The sequence below is a fragment of the Echiichthys vipera genome (genome assembly GCF_963691815.1).
Source record: "Echiichthys vipera genome assembly, chromosome: 7".
NCBI classification, from domain to species: Eukaryota; Metazoa; Chordata; class Actinopteri; order Perciformes; family Trachinidae; genus Echiichthys; species Echiichthys vipera.
In genome coordinates this window covers 11,667,790-11,685,052 of record NC_139832.1, presented here as the reverse complement: position 1 = coordinate 11,685,052, position 17,263 = coordinate 11,667,790, and the positions used below count along the sequence as shown (strand labels likewise).

General features: G+C 39.9%; 1 protein-coding gene across 1 annotated transcript; it reads right to left on the bottom strand.

Moving 5' to 3' along the window:
* Window positions 1-242: 242 nt before the first annotated feature.
* Window positions 243-13,803, bottom strand: rgma (repulsive guidance molecule BMP co-receptor a). Its single transcript, XM_083916212.1, has 4 exons — window positions 13,308-13,803; window positions 7,516-7,631; window positions 5,110-5,627; window positions 243-3,093 (listed from the first exon to the last, which is right to left on the bottom strand). Exons 1-4 carry the CDS (start codon window positions 13,319-13,321, stop codon window positions 2,386-2,388), a joined length of 1,356 nt encoding a protein of 451 aa, XP_083772338.1. The 5' UTR covers window positions 13,322-13,803; the 3' UTR covers window positions 243-2,385.
* Between the last annotated feature and the right edge of the window lie 3,460 nt (window positions 13,804-17,263).

The following is a 17,263-nucleotide window of genomic DNA, read 5'->3' as shown; positions in this document are numbered from 1 at the left end:
CGATTTTATGGTGAGACGTTTCAGAATGATCTTGAATTGACGGTTATACTGTACTCTACAAACATTTGTTCATGTTCACCACTGCATCTTTACACCAGGAGGCAGTCAAACACTGCAGATTGGTGCAAGAAAACACACATGGGGGAATTTGAAGAAATGCTCTCAGCGACTGAGACAAGAGGTCACCTCATTAACAAGACATTTTCTTTTATTCAATAAATAATTTACATTATAAACAGCTGGCGTGTGGCACCACATTTGTTTTACATACAAACAGTTTGATCTTTCTGGCATTTTCCCATTCAGCCATTTTTTAAAACTCTTTTCTACCATTACAAGTCTGACACAGAATTTCAAACAAAAATAAAAGCTAAATGGAAAAGAAAACATAAAGTGCTTTAAACTCAAAAACATGAACACCCCAAAACATGTTCCTACATTCCCTTGATAGATAAAGTGGGCTGCATTCAGGATGTTTTATATAAAGTGATGAGCATTTGATCACTTCCTCCAAAGACTAGGTGAGTATACTGTACATAGTGAAGAATATTTTGTTCTGTGGTGTTCACGTTTTTGCAAAAATCCCTTTTCAAAAAAAAAAAGAAAAAAAGGTTCACATTCACCAAAACATCTGATGTACAAAAACAGGAGTGATAAATTCAAAACACAACTGGTAATATACAAATTTAAACTCACGAAACATATGTACAATCTCACATTTCACGTGTAGAACCGTATACTGTAAAATTCACAACACAAATAACATCTATTAACACAACATTACAATCATTTGTTTCTATGATTTTTTTTGTTGTCAAACAAATACATGTTTCCAAATAGCAGTAGTAAGGCCTGCCAAATACTTCAGTGTAAAGGATAAATGACCGTAAAACTGTGTCCGAGTAGTGACTGTATCTACAGGGATGATTTACACATTACCAGATACTGCGGCCAGGAGCCAAAGTTCAAATGGAAAGTGTTATCATGGAACACAAGAAAAGCAAAAGGTGCTAAAACGGAAACTAATGCTGCCTTTACAGTGTGTTACTGTAATGCCAATTCACTCTAAAACACAAGTTATATACAGTTTAAAATCCCCCTAATGTGAAGTGTTTGTGACTGAAAGATGGAAATTCAGTTGTTAGGGAAACATTGGCACATGGGCTTGTTCTTTGGCAATGACTTAAGCCATGAAAGCACGTCTACAGACATATGCTTATCATTTGCGCTATAAGCCACGGTCAGGTCAGCGCACTGGTAGTCTATAAAATGCTGAAGTGGCTAGCGGTGACATCTTTCCAGCTAGTACTAACAGACTTGAAATGTAGAGTTAAATACACAACATGCTATCAAAGAGGTGTCTTACTTTGGATTAGCCCATCTACATTCTGCAAACGCTATGAGTGCCCTCAACTATGGTTGTTCTTTTTCTTGTTAGCTACATTCACATTACAGATGTAAAACACACAAAAAAAACACTGTCTGATCAACATGTCAGCTCAAACAATGGAGTGAAAGGCTGTATGACACTGAAAATGAAAAGAGATTATTTTTTATCAGTTCCCTTTTGGGATATGCTACTTTGCTGATAGAGGCCATTTTGACAGATGCTGGAGCACCTCATCTCTTCTATTTCTGACATTTTAGGTGCAACAGAAAGACATGGGAAAGATTTCTCCCACTATAGGTTCATTAACTCATTTCTGGGGTCTCCTGCACCCACAAATTAACCACAGACGCTGAATTCTACACACACACACACACACACACACACGAACACACGCACACAATATGACCCATTAATCTCCACAGCAGACAACTGGAGACGCTGCTCTGACATCCTTTTGGCTGGGCACTTCCTCCAAAAAGGCTCAGGCTTTTGCAAAGCTGGAAACTAATCAAACATAGAGCTGCTTCAGGCCTTAGGTTAACAAAAGCCCCTGTCAGGTCCTCTTGCTTCGCCACATGAGCCACAGAGAGCTTCACTGGCTTGGCACCAATGTGTGGATCAGGGGAGGGAGGATCAGCAAACTCTTCTTTCTGCAAAAGATCATCTTGTCCAGCTTCCCATGGGCACGAAGGCCCGGTGAGAATGTGGGATTTAATCCCAGGTGGTTATCCTGAGCTCTGGGAGTAGCTGGGCTCTCTCACCGCTGCTCTCATCAAAGACCAGTCCTATGAACCAGCTAAATACATGCGATGATAGGTGGGAGCACGGTGACCTCGTCTTGTCATTAGACTGAAGTCAAGACTTGACAATGCGACTAAAACGAGACTCAGGGTCACAGAACCGGAGCAGAAACAGAGGAGCTGATGTACTACACAGCAATGGTACTCCTAACACTCACTGACAGACACACCATGAGGATACTGTTTTAAAGGGGACTATAGATGAGCTGTGCAACACTCAATCCACAATAAGACGGCAAAAATGTTAAGGAAGAGAAGAGAAGGGTAACCTTTGCCCCTCTGTGCTGCATTATTCAGAAAAGCATCCTTTTCAAAGATGTGGTATCTTTTGCTGTTCGAGTGGAGCATTTTTACATCCTCAAAGGCGTAGTAGGCTGCCATGGTGAAGTTTATGTCTCCAGAGGAGAGGAGGTCAAACACGCAGGACTGAAAGTACAGGTCCTCCACTGGAAGCCGCTCTTTGCACTTAGCCTTGGCGGACTGGTAGGTAAAGCCATGTGCAGCTGCGGCGCCGCTCCTGGGCCTGCCTGTGCTTTGGGCCTCCACCGCTCGAGCCTTGAAGTTCCTGAAGTCGATGCGCTGGTTGGCAGGGCAGCCATGAAGACACAGGTACAAGTCCTGGTTATCCCCTTCTTCCACAGAGTTCACAACTTCTTCCGGCATCCGCACAGCAAAGGTCAGGTAGCGGCCCACCTGCCGGACCACTATGGTTGTTCCAATGTACCTGGCCTGAATCTCCACATGCTGCCCAGGAACCTTCTCCACTACACGCAGAGTGTTCGCTCCGTGCCGATCCCCTCCGTTCTTGGAGCCATCTGCAAATGCAGCCGGTAGCTCGTCCGTCTCTGCGTGGTACATCTTCTGATCCACGCATTCCTGGAAATTCTTAAAGATGATTGTCAGCTGCACGAGGACAGAAGAAAAAAAGAAATGTCATTAACATTTAGCATAAATGATCACGTGTTAAGATTCTCAAAAATATAAGTTATTAGTTGCTGTGTTTTTCTGGTCACATACAGAATCCAAATGAACTGCACTAAATGTAGAAATTGGATATAAAAGTGGAAGTGTTATACTTTTGCATCAAGAACAAGTTCGAGCAATATGTCCCATCTACCCCACCACCCCACTTAAGTGTCATATTTCAGCACTGGCTCAAAATGGGGGAGGCCAAGGTAAACGCCCTCAAAAAACATGAGTCTCAGCCATGTAAAATCAGGCTTCAGTTTGCAGACACAAAGACGATCCATTCATAGTGCTGAAAAACCTGCCTGTGAACCCCAGAACTATGCTCCAGGGAGTGGCGTCGGGCCAGGACAGAGCGATATATTCTGCAGCTAATTAAGTGAGACTGGTCAGGACTCTGCAAGCTTGGTTTCATCACAGCACCAATGAGCCATTGTCAGAGCAGCGATACCAGGAGAGCCTAGGGACTCTGATGTCTGCTGGCTTTGGACAGAGGACAGGGGGAGCCTACATATTACAGAATACTTTTAACTTAACAATTCATCTGTTGCACCAGTTCTGTCTGAAATCCCCCGACCCTCGGCTAACATTTCCCACCTACATTAACTTCAGTATTTTTTTTTTCCCGTGGATCATATCCAAAGCTTTAAATGAAAACAAACAAAAGAAAAATGCATCCATTATCCCTCCATCAGAATGAAGATGGAAACAGCCAGCGTTGTATTTGCTGTAATGGGAGCAATGCACCAACACAGAGCTCTGCTAATGCAGATATTTTGCCAGAGGGGCCTTGTTTGCACAGGTGGCATTGGCTGCTGTCTTGTTTTTCCCCTTTGTCCAGAATCAAGATCTTAAAAAAAGCTTTCTCATTTGCTTCCAAGAACAGCAGTTTAAAAAAATGTCCTTTCTTTTAAAGCTAAAAAAACAACCCACGAATGCTTAATAGAGTATCATTAAGAAACGTTGATTGCAGAAAATTATACTTTCTACAAATGTGATTAAGGACAAAGTCCTCTTATACCTAAATACTACAATCATTGCTGTCAAAACTGCAAAATCGAGTCCAACTCTAAGTGAATTTGTCAACTATAAATACGCCTACCTCTTTGTTTTTGACCTCAAGTTCTACTGAAAGCCATCCAAACCAGCCAATTTACCACTAAACAACAATGATGAATGCACTGCTAATAAAAATTTGAAAGAACATATCCCATAATGTAGAGAACATATCTACAGCTATGTGCAGAAACATCTCTTAACATTAATGCTCTCAGTGTGGACTACACTCTAAGTAGGCCAAACATCAGCCTTAGCTGTCCACTGTGAAAAGTGAAAATGGAGCCTTGTGTTAACATTTGACGCAGCACTGCTGTTATAATACTAACATATCATTTATAAAGCTTATCAAGATCTTTGCAATTGAGCTGGGTTTGGCTTCTTTATCTGTCATTATGGACCTCATCCAAACACTAACCAGAGTCCACAGTTTGCCAGAGAAGCAGCCCCACAGCAGCACTCACAAACACACCACATGAAAGCAGAGATTCACACAAACAGAAATATGAACAGCGAGAGGGATGGAGAGCTGACATAAAGTCTCCGACAGCCAACATGTAAAATTAATGCAGGTAGGTAAAACTAATGGTTGCCGAATTATTTTCTTTTGGATTATTTTCCTGTTGAAAATTTGGTGCTTTTTTATGACTTATTTGATAGGAAACTAAATATTTTGAGGTTTTGGACAAACAAGACACATGCGGATGTCACCATGGAAATGTGATGGACATTTTTTATGGACTAATGGAGAAAATAATCAGCGGTTGAGTCCATAAATGAAAGTAATTGTTCAACGTAGCCCTAGTTGACTGGCTATTATGATCAATAGAGATATTGTTTCTGGGCCTAAGTAGACCGCATTGACATGCATACAGAGGGAACAGAAGGGATCACTACCTTGCTCGTAGCGGTGGCCAAAGACCCTGGCACTACAGGAGTGTTGGTCACCTGGACAGACAGATATTTGTTGTGGATAAGTGGCCATGCTCCTTCCACCTTACACGTCTGAAAGTCGTCACCAAATGTTCGGAGGTGCGGGTCTCCGAAGAAGCCACAGTGGGTGTAGTTGGGCGGAGCTGTGTTGCGTGGAAGACTGCGCTCATAGTGGCACACTTCCGGGCCGTCGGAGCGTTCCTGGCTGTCAGACGGGAGCTGCGGGGGTGGAGGAGGAAGTGGGGTGCGGGCACGTGGTTGGGATGTTGGCCCCTCCTTGGAGCAGTTGTGTTGGCTCATTAGATCCTCTATGCCATGCTGGGCAGAGTGGTATGCCAAGTCCCCCCTGCAGGTGCGTGCAGTCCGGCGTACACAGCTGTTGTACGCTCGCAGCGCTGTGCAAAACTCTTCTTCCGGTCCAGAGTTTGAGGTGGAGGCCCAAAATTCTGAATTACACTTGAGGATCTTGCACTGCAGACTCACTGTCAGGGAGGAACGAGATACAGATTGAACAAAATTAGCAAAACAGAGGTAACCATGTCATTTAGAAACATGCTAGTGACAAAGAAACAGCTTTAAATACAAATGGGCTGTTATTTAGCTGTTTAAAAAAAAACACAGATTTATATAATATTGAATCTAGACCAAGAACAATCAAGAACTTTTGCAACAAATGTGTAATGCCCTCACAGCCATGGTTGTACTCCATTCTTACTTTTCTTACTATACATCAAATTATGCATATTATAATATTAACATAGCACTAGTTCGTTCCCATATACTTTGTTTTGTCTATTATCTAGTTGTTATGAGTTCAGAATGTTATAAACACTCAAGTCCTAGAGAAAAGGAATAAAAATGGGAAAGCACCATTATACAGTATACTGCTTTCAAGTTTTGTTTGAAAAGAGACAAACAACATCTAAATCTATATATTTTCACAGCATAAAACACAGTTTTTGTACAAACAATGAACAAAACACTGATCTGAACCTCCCTCTGGTCAACTTGGATTAGATAACTTTGCTGTTTGTTGTAGAGAAGTGTACTTCCCTTTCACACCCAGTGGCTTTTGGTTTATGGAAAAGTAAAAATGTGATTTGTAATCCTAATCTACACCTTAAGTGATAATAAAGTGCTTGAATGACTTTAGATTGTTGTCTCCAGCTTTATTGCCACATCCGGCCAACTCTTTACAAAAATGTTCTTCAAACATTTCTCAGGATACCCTGTTGCCACACCATGTTTGACTAGTATTACCTTCAACTAATAAAGCATTTATTTGAATGGGTTGTGAGAAGTTTCACCCACAGTGTCTCGAGGGGGGGGAGCCATATCAACACTTTGAAGTGACACTTTAAACATTATCCTTCCCGAATGCTTCACCGCAGCTCACTTCAACCCCCACATCGCCTCTCCATTTACCACCCATTTGATAGATGGCAATAAACCAATCGTAATCTCAACTATCAGTGCATTATCACTTTGTTGTTTAACGGTAAGTGACTTAAGAGGAAAACTGATAAGGGTTTGGCAAACTTGCAAGGTGAGCTGAATGAGGTGTCCCCACTGCAAAATGTGATCCACTGCAGCAATCTATTGACAAATTACAGGCGTATATTAAGATGCATTAAATGCAGAAGGGAGTTTCTAATATAAGTTCACTAGCACTTTAGAAAAATCTTCTTACAAATAGTTGTTATTGTAGACTTTATTAACATTTCTAGAGACACATTGAAATCATAATCCCACCACCATTCTCTCTACGAAAATGTTCTTCAAGTTTCAAGGGCAGAGATAAAACACCTCCAAATGTAATGCCCTTCTTGATTAATAATAAAAAATAAGGTTGGAAACTTACTTTCAAGGAGCTCATGTGAAAGACTGAGGCATGCACCATCCCCCAAACAAAACAAGGGTTGATGGCTGCAGCAGCTCCAAACAGACTTCTCACTATGTTTTGTTCTTCTTTAGTAAAATATAGAACAATAAAACACTGAAAACTTAAACTGCTCCATGTTTGCGCTGTAAATGCATGGTTGTTCACGATCATCTGTTGTAATACTTCCCAAACGTCTGCCCGTAAGCACTTGGCCCTAAATCTCTGTAACCTAGTAGCTAGTATAGATTTGTATATTTTTTGTATTGGGTCTGGCGGGATTCCAACTGATTTGCTGCGGCGAATTAACGCATTTGGCTATTTTTTTAAAACAGTTGCGGATTTAAGCAAAACAGCGCCGTTTTTAGGTGAACTAAGTGTCTCTAGTTCAAGTATAATATCACTAAAATATTTCGGCTCATAAAAAGTTTCCGAAACTGAACTGAAACCAACTCTTGTTCCCAACGTAAAGTATAAAAGTAGCATCTTACCGGAGGGGAAGAGTGAGAGAAACACCGCGAGGACTCTGCACACGTCAAGCGCCGAGGGTCTTCCTCTTTCCCCCATAACCATCCATCCAGCTCGGGGTCGCACTTCACTCCTCTCCCTGGTCAAACCGGATTAAGGAAAGACAAGAGGAGCAGAGTTAGAGCCGCCGAAATCCTCGTTGAGAAAAACACACAGCAAGTCCATAAAAGAGGTTTGAAGTCGGTCCCGTCTTCTCATCACTATGTCGGTAAGAAGCTGTTTTTTGCCCCCTTAAGTTGACTCAACGGCGACTTAACAGTCAGTGCGGGACGACCGGCTGAAAACAGCCAGGCGACCTATCTTCCTTTGAGGGAGTGTCGAGAAGGTGCAGCCTCTGTGGGCCAAGCGGACACACTTGAACCAATCACGGCTGCCTGTTCTTCCCTTAAACCCCCTCTCCCCCAAGTTTCAAATTACAACTCAATGTGCAGACTTGTTCGTCGAAGACCCGAGTGTTCACGACCCACAAACAGTGGTAGTCCACATGTAGACCTTTTTTAATGGAATTCCATTGCCAGGCAACAACCTTGGTCCTTGTTAACTTCCTGTCAGCTGATGTCGCTCACGTTCACTGCAACAGGAACCGGACTTGTTCACATTAAGACTTTTTATGTTTACATCAAAGTGCAATAAGAAAAGGTTTGATTTACGGCCATGATCACACAACAACGACATCACTATGGAGTGAAAACCTGAAAAGGAAAACAGTAACAATCCCTGCACAGAGAATGTGTGTGGGGATTAATACAGAGGAGAGACAACCGACAATATTCAACATAACATTATAAAATCAAGTTTATTCTCAAAGTGCTGTAAGTAAACTGAGTTTGCCCTCCATAGTAGTACTAGTACAAAAGTATCAACATAATAATGTACTTGAAGTACAAAAAGTAAAAGCACTCATTATACAGAATGGCCCATTTCAGAATATTAGATTATTAGATTATAATTATTGATAGATGTATGTCAATAACACTTTAATATTGCAGCTGATTCAATTTAATTTAGAGGCTGCTGGGTAGCATAATCTACTAAAATATAGGTTATTTCATTTGTTGATAAACATTTTTTATTAATAATCTGAATTTGTCAAGTAACTAGTAACTAAAATTGCCAAATAAATGTAGAAGTAAAAAGTATAATATTTACTCTGAAATTATACTGAAGTAGAAGTATAAAGTAGATTAGAGTTGGTTACTGTGTGTGTTTGTGTGTGTGTTTGTGTGTGTGTGTGTGCGTGTGTTTGTGTGTGTGTGTGTGTTTGTATGTGTGTGTGTGTGCGTGCGTGCATGTGCATTTAATTAATATCATATTTATTTATTTTTTAATGCTGCAAACTGGTTTAATCCAATAGAGTTTTGTTGTATAACGAGCGATTACAATATCTATCTATCTATCTATCTATCTATCTATCTATCTATCTATCTATCTATCTATCTATCTATCTATCTATCTATCTATCTATCTATCTATCTATCTATCTATCTATCTGTATGTCTGTCTGTCTGTCTGTCTGTCTGTCTGTCTAACAATATTACCCTCTGAGTATTTGAGGACACGTCCTTAGTTACTTTCCACTTCTGTATTTTATTCTTTGACTGGTGAAAATCTATGAACATCACTTAAAATGGTGGCTAGAAGCCCAGTTAACCTCTTCAACCCCTCAGACCCACTGGTAGGTCAATTAAGCTCCCGCAGTGCAGCCAAATACCACATGACTTAATTTTCAATTCTAGTGGAGATCCTAAAGTTTCTAAAGATGCCACATTTGTCAGACTGAATGTTGGATAAATGTGCACAATATCGAGAAGATTCACCTTTGATCAAATGGTTTTGGGTGTGAATGTTTCACTCACTGTAAGCGTGTTGGAACAAGCTGTTACATAACATACATTATTAAGGATGCAACAAACAATTATTTTCATTATTGATTAATCTGCTCTTTATTGTCTCAGTTAGGCTACTACTTATAAAGCCCCAATCTAAAGCTGACACATTCAAATTTGTTGTTTTTTCCAACAAACTGCCCAAAAACCAAAATATGTAGTCTACTATCATGACAAAGGAGAGCAAATGTATTACATGTTTACTCAAAAATGGCTTAAAACCAATGATCAAAATAGTTGTCTATTAATTAATTGACTAATCAGATAATAGTTTCAGCTTTACAATATGTGTCAGACTGTCTCCCAGTTAGACGATGGGGAAAAACAAAAATGGGGGGAACTTTATTTTAAAGTGTTAAAAAGGAAGTTCAACTAATTTAACAAACTAAATATCACTGAGTGGAAGAATTAAGAAAGCACGTTCAGAACCAGCATTTAATAACCCACATTGTATAATCTGGCTGTAATTATATGATATAAACTCATCCTCACCCTGAGAACTTGAGCTGGGTGTTATCAATGATACAGCACTGGACACAAGTATTGCATTTTTTATTGATGGTGGTTTCCAGCAGGGCTGCGACTAACGATTGTTTTAATTGTCGATTAATCTTTCAAGTATCTTCTCAATAATCGAGTTTGGTCTATAATGTCCTAAAATGGTGTAATATATCGATCTGTGTTTCCCAAAGACCAAGAAGGCGTTCTCAAATGTCTTGTTTTGTCCACAAATCAAAGACATTCAGTTTACTGTCAGAGAGGAGTAAAGAAACCAGAAAATATCCACAGGTAAGAAGGGTTAGGGTTAGGAATCAGAGAAAATCAGAGAAATTTGAATTATTTTTCTATAAAAAGTACATTAACCAATCAAAATAGTTAATAAATATAGTTGATTACCGATGCAGCTCTAGTTTCCAGTCACCCGTCATATAACTATTCATACGTTATATTAATGTACCCAAATCACAGGTGTTATATTAACACCCCCCCCCCCCCCTTTTTTTTTTTTTTTCACTGGACGCTTTAACTTGCACATTACCACCTGCACTGGTCATACAAATACAGTCACTTATATTTCATGTATATAATTCAATGCCATATGTTTAGTCTTGCTTGTGTTCATATTTATATTTATGTAGGCACTGTCAAATCAAGTCAAATTCCTTGCAGTGAAAATTGTCTGGCAATAAACCTGATTCTGATTCTGATTCTGATTCTGATTCTGATTCTGATTTAACTTGCAAAACAAACCATGATTCCTTTGCGGTAGTTAGCGGTAAATGAAGTAATAAAAGCCCAAACCAAAGTACATGTCCCCAGGTGACCACAGGGAGTGCTTTGACTTTTACAACACATAAATACAAACTAAGAAAGCAGGACTTAAGATATGTTTTTTTTGCATATTACGGATTTTAATACATTTCCTTTACTGATCAGAAGAGCAGGCTGTGATCCCCTCCTTTGAGAAGGCATAACACCACCCTGTTTCATTATCTTGTACAAATGACACATTACTAATGTATTTTAATATACTACCATACAGATGGCTGCGCACTCAAGTTGTGGCTGGCTGTGCAGTATTTTTCCACAGTGCGGTGAACGTCTTTGTAAACGCTGTCCCTCTCGTGGATGATGGATACGTTGGTGTACAATGAGGTCTGAGCCTACACATGTTTTCAACAAGGGTGGCCTCGTTTAGACTGATTCCCAGCTCTAATATAGCCTACCACGCATTCCCAAATGAAATTAATGACTGCAGCTGAAAGGTATAAGCTGCTCTGTGTTGTGTTTTGATGAATTGTGGCATTTTTTTTGCCTTTTGGCAGCGTCACTGTGGATGTAGAAGCAAACTTAGGAATTATATTGTCCTATAACACTGTACACTGTAAAGGGCTTTGATGCAGATTTCTTGACAGTTTCATGTTAGTCCACTTAAAAGGTCAGAATTCTTCTTAAATCATATCATATCAGTAAAAAACAGACTGTACATTTGAAACCTGTTGCTGTGACTTTGCAGACAATGGTGCAATGGTGATGTTTTTACCCCTATTAATATAATTACTCACTTAATTTGTCATTAATGTCTCGGTTGAATCAGTTGAAGAAATCTTTAGCTGATTGCATGTTTTTGAATTGTCTTTTTATGGACATTTGTCAGTAAAAAAAAAAAAAAAATCACAATTCTGGAATCAGATTAGTACCTATACGGACTTTAATCATAGGTACTGTATGTGCATGACAGCATTTATCCAGAAAGTGACAATGATACTGGAAAGACAAAAAAATATTTTACTGATTTTTCATATTAATGGATGACGACTCATTTTGAAGTGCATGACCCTTTTTTTAGTCAGGGCAGCCTTATACAGAAATATCTAATTATTCTTATTAGCATTTCAACAATCACTCAATTAATATATTAGATAGGTCTAATCAAGAGAAAATGATTCAACTGTTTTCGTAATCCATATTGGTCAAGTCATTTGTTTAGCAAAAATGCCAAATATCTGTGGTTTCAGCTTCTCAAATTCAAAGAGTCAGTGTTTTTCTCCATTTTATATCACTGTCAAATGAATGTCTTCGGATTTGTTGGACAAAATAAGCAATTAGAAGACATCACTTTGAGCTATAAGGTCTCTTTTTACAATTTCTCTGCATTTTATAGACTCCACAGTTAATCAAAAGGGAAAACAGCGAACAGCTGTCGCCCTAATTCTCATCACAAAGGCTAATTTTATCAGTTGGACTACACCACGATCAAAATTAGGTTAGACCTCTTCTCTTCAATAGCCTTTTCTCATCATGTATCCATCATGCTACAGCTGTATTTTGGCCTTTGAATATTATTTAGTGACCAACCAATCAACAGCTTATTTGATTGCTTTTTAATTGAATGCGTTTTGGGGGTTTACCATCTCCATGCAGGGAAATGACAAACCATGTGTTCGGAAATGGCTCCACAGGGATATTTCTATAGAGACACCAGGTAGATCATGTGCTCCACATGCCGTGACAGGTAAAAGTGACATAATAATCTCCATAAATTCAGTAGATACGGGCTAAACAAATCACGTTATATGGTGCTCCTTTTAAATCTCTGATCACCTGTCAAACCTGACACCGTTTTTGGCATTGTCATGTGCTAAATACAGTGCAATGTAAGTATGACTGTTGCATCTCTTCTATGCAGTGTTCATTTTTTTGTGCACTAGCCTATTTTCATTATGCATCTGTCTTGACGGTCTGCAGCTGACGGATCGTCTTTTCCAACAGATGGCGCTTGTTGTGAGCTCTGATATGAAACCTCAAATCATGACACAAACGCACATGGCATTATGAGGACAGCCAAACCTGTCATTAAATTTGAGCTTTATGGACAGCTCGGTTATTTGTCTAATTACATGCTGTCATGCAATTAGGATTTAAAAGGTGTGCATCTGCAGCCAGCAGGCGCATTTGTCCTGTTGCACTGCTCTGAAGGTGATCATCCTTTTTATTCCGTGTCAGATAGAAAGTACCTCAGTGATTTATCTGGCTGGGAATAGCTGTAATAACTGCTGGCATTATGATAAATAAAATATTGCTGCCTCCCTTTAATATTATAAAAGGCACGAGTCGAGTGAAAAGCGTTTTTACGCACAGTTCTCGTGTGACACCAGCAAATGGATCAAGTTGTTAATATTGCAGAAATGCAGCTCTCCTGACTGTTCTTCTGGTTTGAGAATATACAGTACACATTATAGGACATAGACGTGCAGTTTGAAACCGCAGCAAGAAAAGCACAAACTAACAAGACTCCTGCGTAAAATCAACTCATATACTGTTGGTTAAGAATCAGAAATAAGTCTCCAACTAACAGACGAACCAACCTTGGCGACTGCATGGGCTCTCCGCGACTCTGGGAGTCCTGCAGGAACCCGGAGGACAGCGAACAGGACCGAGAGGAAGCAGACTCCTAAAAAAAATCTCCCCCTTAAAAAAAAAAACCTCGTCCTGTGTGTCACTGTAATCCGAAATCGAACGCACTCAGTGTCTTTCTGAGTGTTAAATCCGCCAATCTGTGCATGATGTCCACCGACCTGCTTCTCGCTGAAATGAAAGTGCTTTTTTTTTTCTTTTTTAGTTGGGATTCATTTAAACAGCCACTTCTCGCACCCGGGGGGGACTCAGACCTCTGCAGCCATTGCTTAACTAATTTGACTATCAGTCGATCGGAAAAGAGACATTATGATTATTAAGTCCAGTAATTGCCCTCATCCGCGTGTTGAATCCAAATTGTTAGTTATGGTCGGCGTCGGGGAGAAAAAAGCCCTGAGGGCAGAGCTGCTGCTGCTGCTGCTGCTGCTGCTGCTGCGGCTGCTGCGCACGGCCCGATCCGCTGTCTGGATGTTGTGAAATGGCTAGTTAGAAAGTGTGAGAGAGACAATGATCGGCTCTGCATGACGCAACTGGGAGCCCCAAACCTCAGCTGTGAATCCCCCCCTTTTCTCCAACTATTTTTTTCCCCCTGTCAATAGGAGTCCTCAGATTAGGGTTTAAACAGTGAGTTGTACGGGATTATTTCTGTTAAGGCAAGTGAAACTATATACCCATGTGAGCTAGCATGTCAGCTTCCACATGAATCACATGTCATTTTCTTGATAGTGAATATGTGCCCTATATATTTTAGAATATTCATTCTGCAGTTTTGGATACAAATTTCTGCGCCCTTGACAACACAAATGCTAATTTAAAGTTTCTGTTGAACTGCTTCCTCATTTGCAAACTGCTTTATTATTTTGTGATGTTGATTTCCAACAAATAGCCCCCTTTGTCAGATCTACACCCTCCCCAGATAACCTTAAGCGGACCCTCATCTCTGCAAATCACAGGTTGGAAAAATCCAAAATCCATGACAATCAGGATTTAATGGAGGATCAGGTGGACAAACACAAACACACTCCTCAAAGGCAGAGAGGGCTGCATGGGGGCTGCACCTGTGTTTTAGGATCAGACTGCATGCAGGAAAATACCACCAGAATGCCCCCCTCCCCTTTCCTCTTCAGCTTTTCCAGCCTCTACTCTTGTTCTCTCTGCTCCAGTTTCCCTCTGATCAGGAAAATCCATCACACCAGGGAGGGTAGAGACTTACATTCTGACTGAGGCAGCAAAATGACCAGTTCAGTGTTGTTACTGTCTCCAATCCAGCAGAAATATCGAGCCGATAGTTAAAAACCCCTGTGATTTCACCTTCTGTTAACGCTGATACAGTAGACGTTATTAGCGTGCATGTACCGGAGAGACCTGTCACATTACATCATCCCTTTGTGCATCCAGCAAGAAACTGACCCCTGTAATCCACTCGTTTACTATCACAGCCCAGACCTGCCCTGTCCAGATGGTCACTGAGAGGCAGCATATTTTACATTGATGTAACATAAGAACATGAAAGAGTGACACCCTGGTGTGAAAAGAATGGTTTTTAGAGGTGCCGAATACCGGCCCCATCTCAAACACAGCTGGTGTACTTGCTGCCTGGCTGAGGTATTATGGCAAGTTAACACAACAGATCTGCTTTACATATCACGGGATTAACCAAAACACTTTGATATTTTTGTGTCGCAGTTCCGTGTCTGCTTCATTTTTACAGAGCAAATCAATGACAGTTAGCCATGTAACTATTTCAGGCCCAAATGAAAGAAGCATTCTGTGATGCCCTTGGCGGTCTCTGTGATTTCCTTTAGCAGCCCGCGATTTCCAGTCCATTTATAAATCTGGTACGCCTATAAGAAACTATATAGAGGTAGAAACCGAAGAAAAATCTGCCAGAGAGCAGAAAATTCCGGTGAGACAAATGTAAAGAAGATTAGACGGTCATTGATCATGGCAGAGACATTTATTTTTCAAAAACCTTGTGATAAAGAAAGATTAGCTCACTGGTTGTTTTAGTCAAACTTTACTGAATAAAGAATTATAGAAAGTAGCTGCAAGGTTTCTCCAAGACAACTAATTGTAAACCGCAAACTGTAAGTTCAACAAACACATTTGAATGTTGCTTCACTTTCCGGGGATTTCTTCAGATCATCACATGCCGTATACTTCCCTATAGTGAGATCAAAAGTTCAGTGTGTTCTTCTTGTTAAAGGTCACTCATGATTTCAGATGTTGATCATCAGTTTATCATGAATGCAGTTTACTGACTCAATTTGTTTTTAATCTCATTCAAAGCTTTATATTTCAGTCCAGATTATTTCAGGTTTGTGTGCTAGTGAAATATTGATTATAGACATAAGACATATCCCTCAACAGCTGCCCACATGTTGGGAGTGAATAACATTATGGAAGACATGCGGGAAACTTTAGTCCACGACTGCAGTATTTCTGAGTCAGACATGGATTAGCAAACATCGCAGGCTCTTACTGACCTTCCGGTTGCCTTATGAACTCCCTCAGCATAACAAATAGCTTGTCACAGAGCGTTACGTTTCTTTTTTTTTTTTTCTGTGTCACACTGCATTTGGTTTGGAAGCCCTTGACAGGAGCCATGTGAGATTATACAGACACATCATTGTCACTTTAAAGGAATATGTTATGTTTTATGAATTGTACACCACTTAAAATATATTATCCCCTGTAATGTGGAGTTGATTAGGATGGCATACACATAACGCGTAATAGAGCTGATAAGAAGAGTCAATTAATGGATCACAGCAATTATTTTGATAATCAGTTAACCGTTGAAGTAATTTCCATCTTCCCAGTCGTGAGGATTTGTTACTTGTCTTTTCCTTATGTGGTAATAACCTTTGAATCTTTAGGTTTTAGATTTTTGGTCAGACAAGATGAGATTTGATGACATCATATTGTGCTTTAAGAAGTTTATGGACCAAACAATGAATAACTGTTAGTTGCAGCCCTAATCAACCAGGTATATCAGGTGATTTACCTCTGAAATTAAGAGAACCAAAGTCTAAATGAGCTTTCTTCTAAGTAATGGTGTAAAAGAACAAATTCAGTTATTTAGCTTTATGTGGATATTTCACATTTTTTAAAAACAAAAGCTGGGTTATCTGTTTTGATTTGATCAATCTAGCTATCTATCTATCTATCCAAATACAGACAGTATATGTCAGTATAAAATATATAACTGTGGCAAAACATACTGGAGCCTATGTCGATCTGCTCCTCTAAATGACACAGGCCTTTTATTTTATTCTCCACACAGCGTAAGACCTGTCCTCCGTGTGAAATAGTATCCATTTATGTATAAGTCACACATACCATACATGCATATCCCTCGGTGTGGACTGTTTTATTGCTGATATGGTATTATGAACTGAAACATCTTGCAGAGCCCAATAAGTAGTTTTAAGTGTTAAAATTGAACTGTTACTGCCAAAGGTTTCTCTTCTTCTAAAGGCTATTTAATGAGGAAACACGGTTAACCAGTGAAGGTCCCTTGACATTCAGTGAAAGTACAAATAGACTAAGATGTATGCTTCATGCACAAGACCGACGTTTAAAAAGAGGGGGTAGTGCATCCAGCAGCACCGTCTTTGGTAATAAGGTGTGAGCATGAATTCAAAAAATTCTATTAAGAGGTGATATGTTGAGCTCAGGCTCTGTGTGGAATTACTGCCACAGTCAGTAACGAAATGAATGCAAGACGCTTGCAAATTGGCCTGTTCGTGCTCACAGAGGAATGGGCTTGAATGTGCGAACCCTCATTACAGAATCTCCTTTCCCATTTTCAGCAAGAGTCTCTTGTTTTTTCCAAAGCCTGACTGCAATCCAGTGAGAATTATGCACACTGTTTAATTCCAGACATGGACAGAACCAGATAAAT

Coding starts and splice junctions, on each gene's coding strand:
- rgma (XM_083916212.1), bottom strand. Junction 5,628..7,515: donor TCTCTCACTCTTCCCCTCCG/GTAAGATGCTAC, acceptor CCTCCCTGACAG/TGAGTCTGCAGTGCAAGATC. Junction 3,094..5,109: donor TGGCCACCGCTACGAGCAAG/GTAGTGATCCCT, acceptor GTCCTCGTGCAG/CTGACAATCATCTTTAAGAA.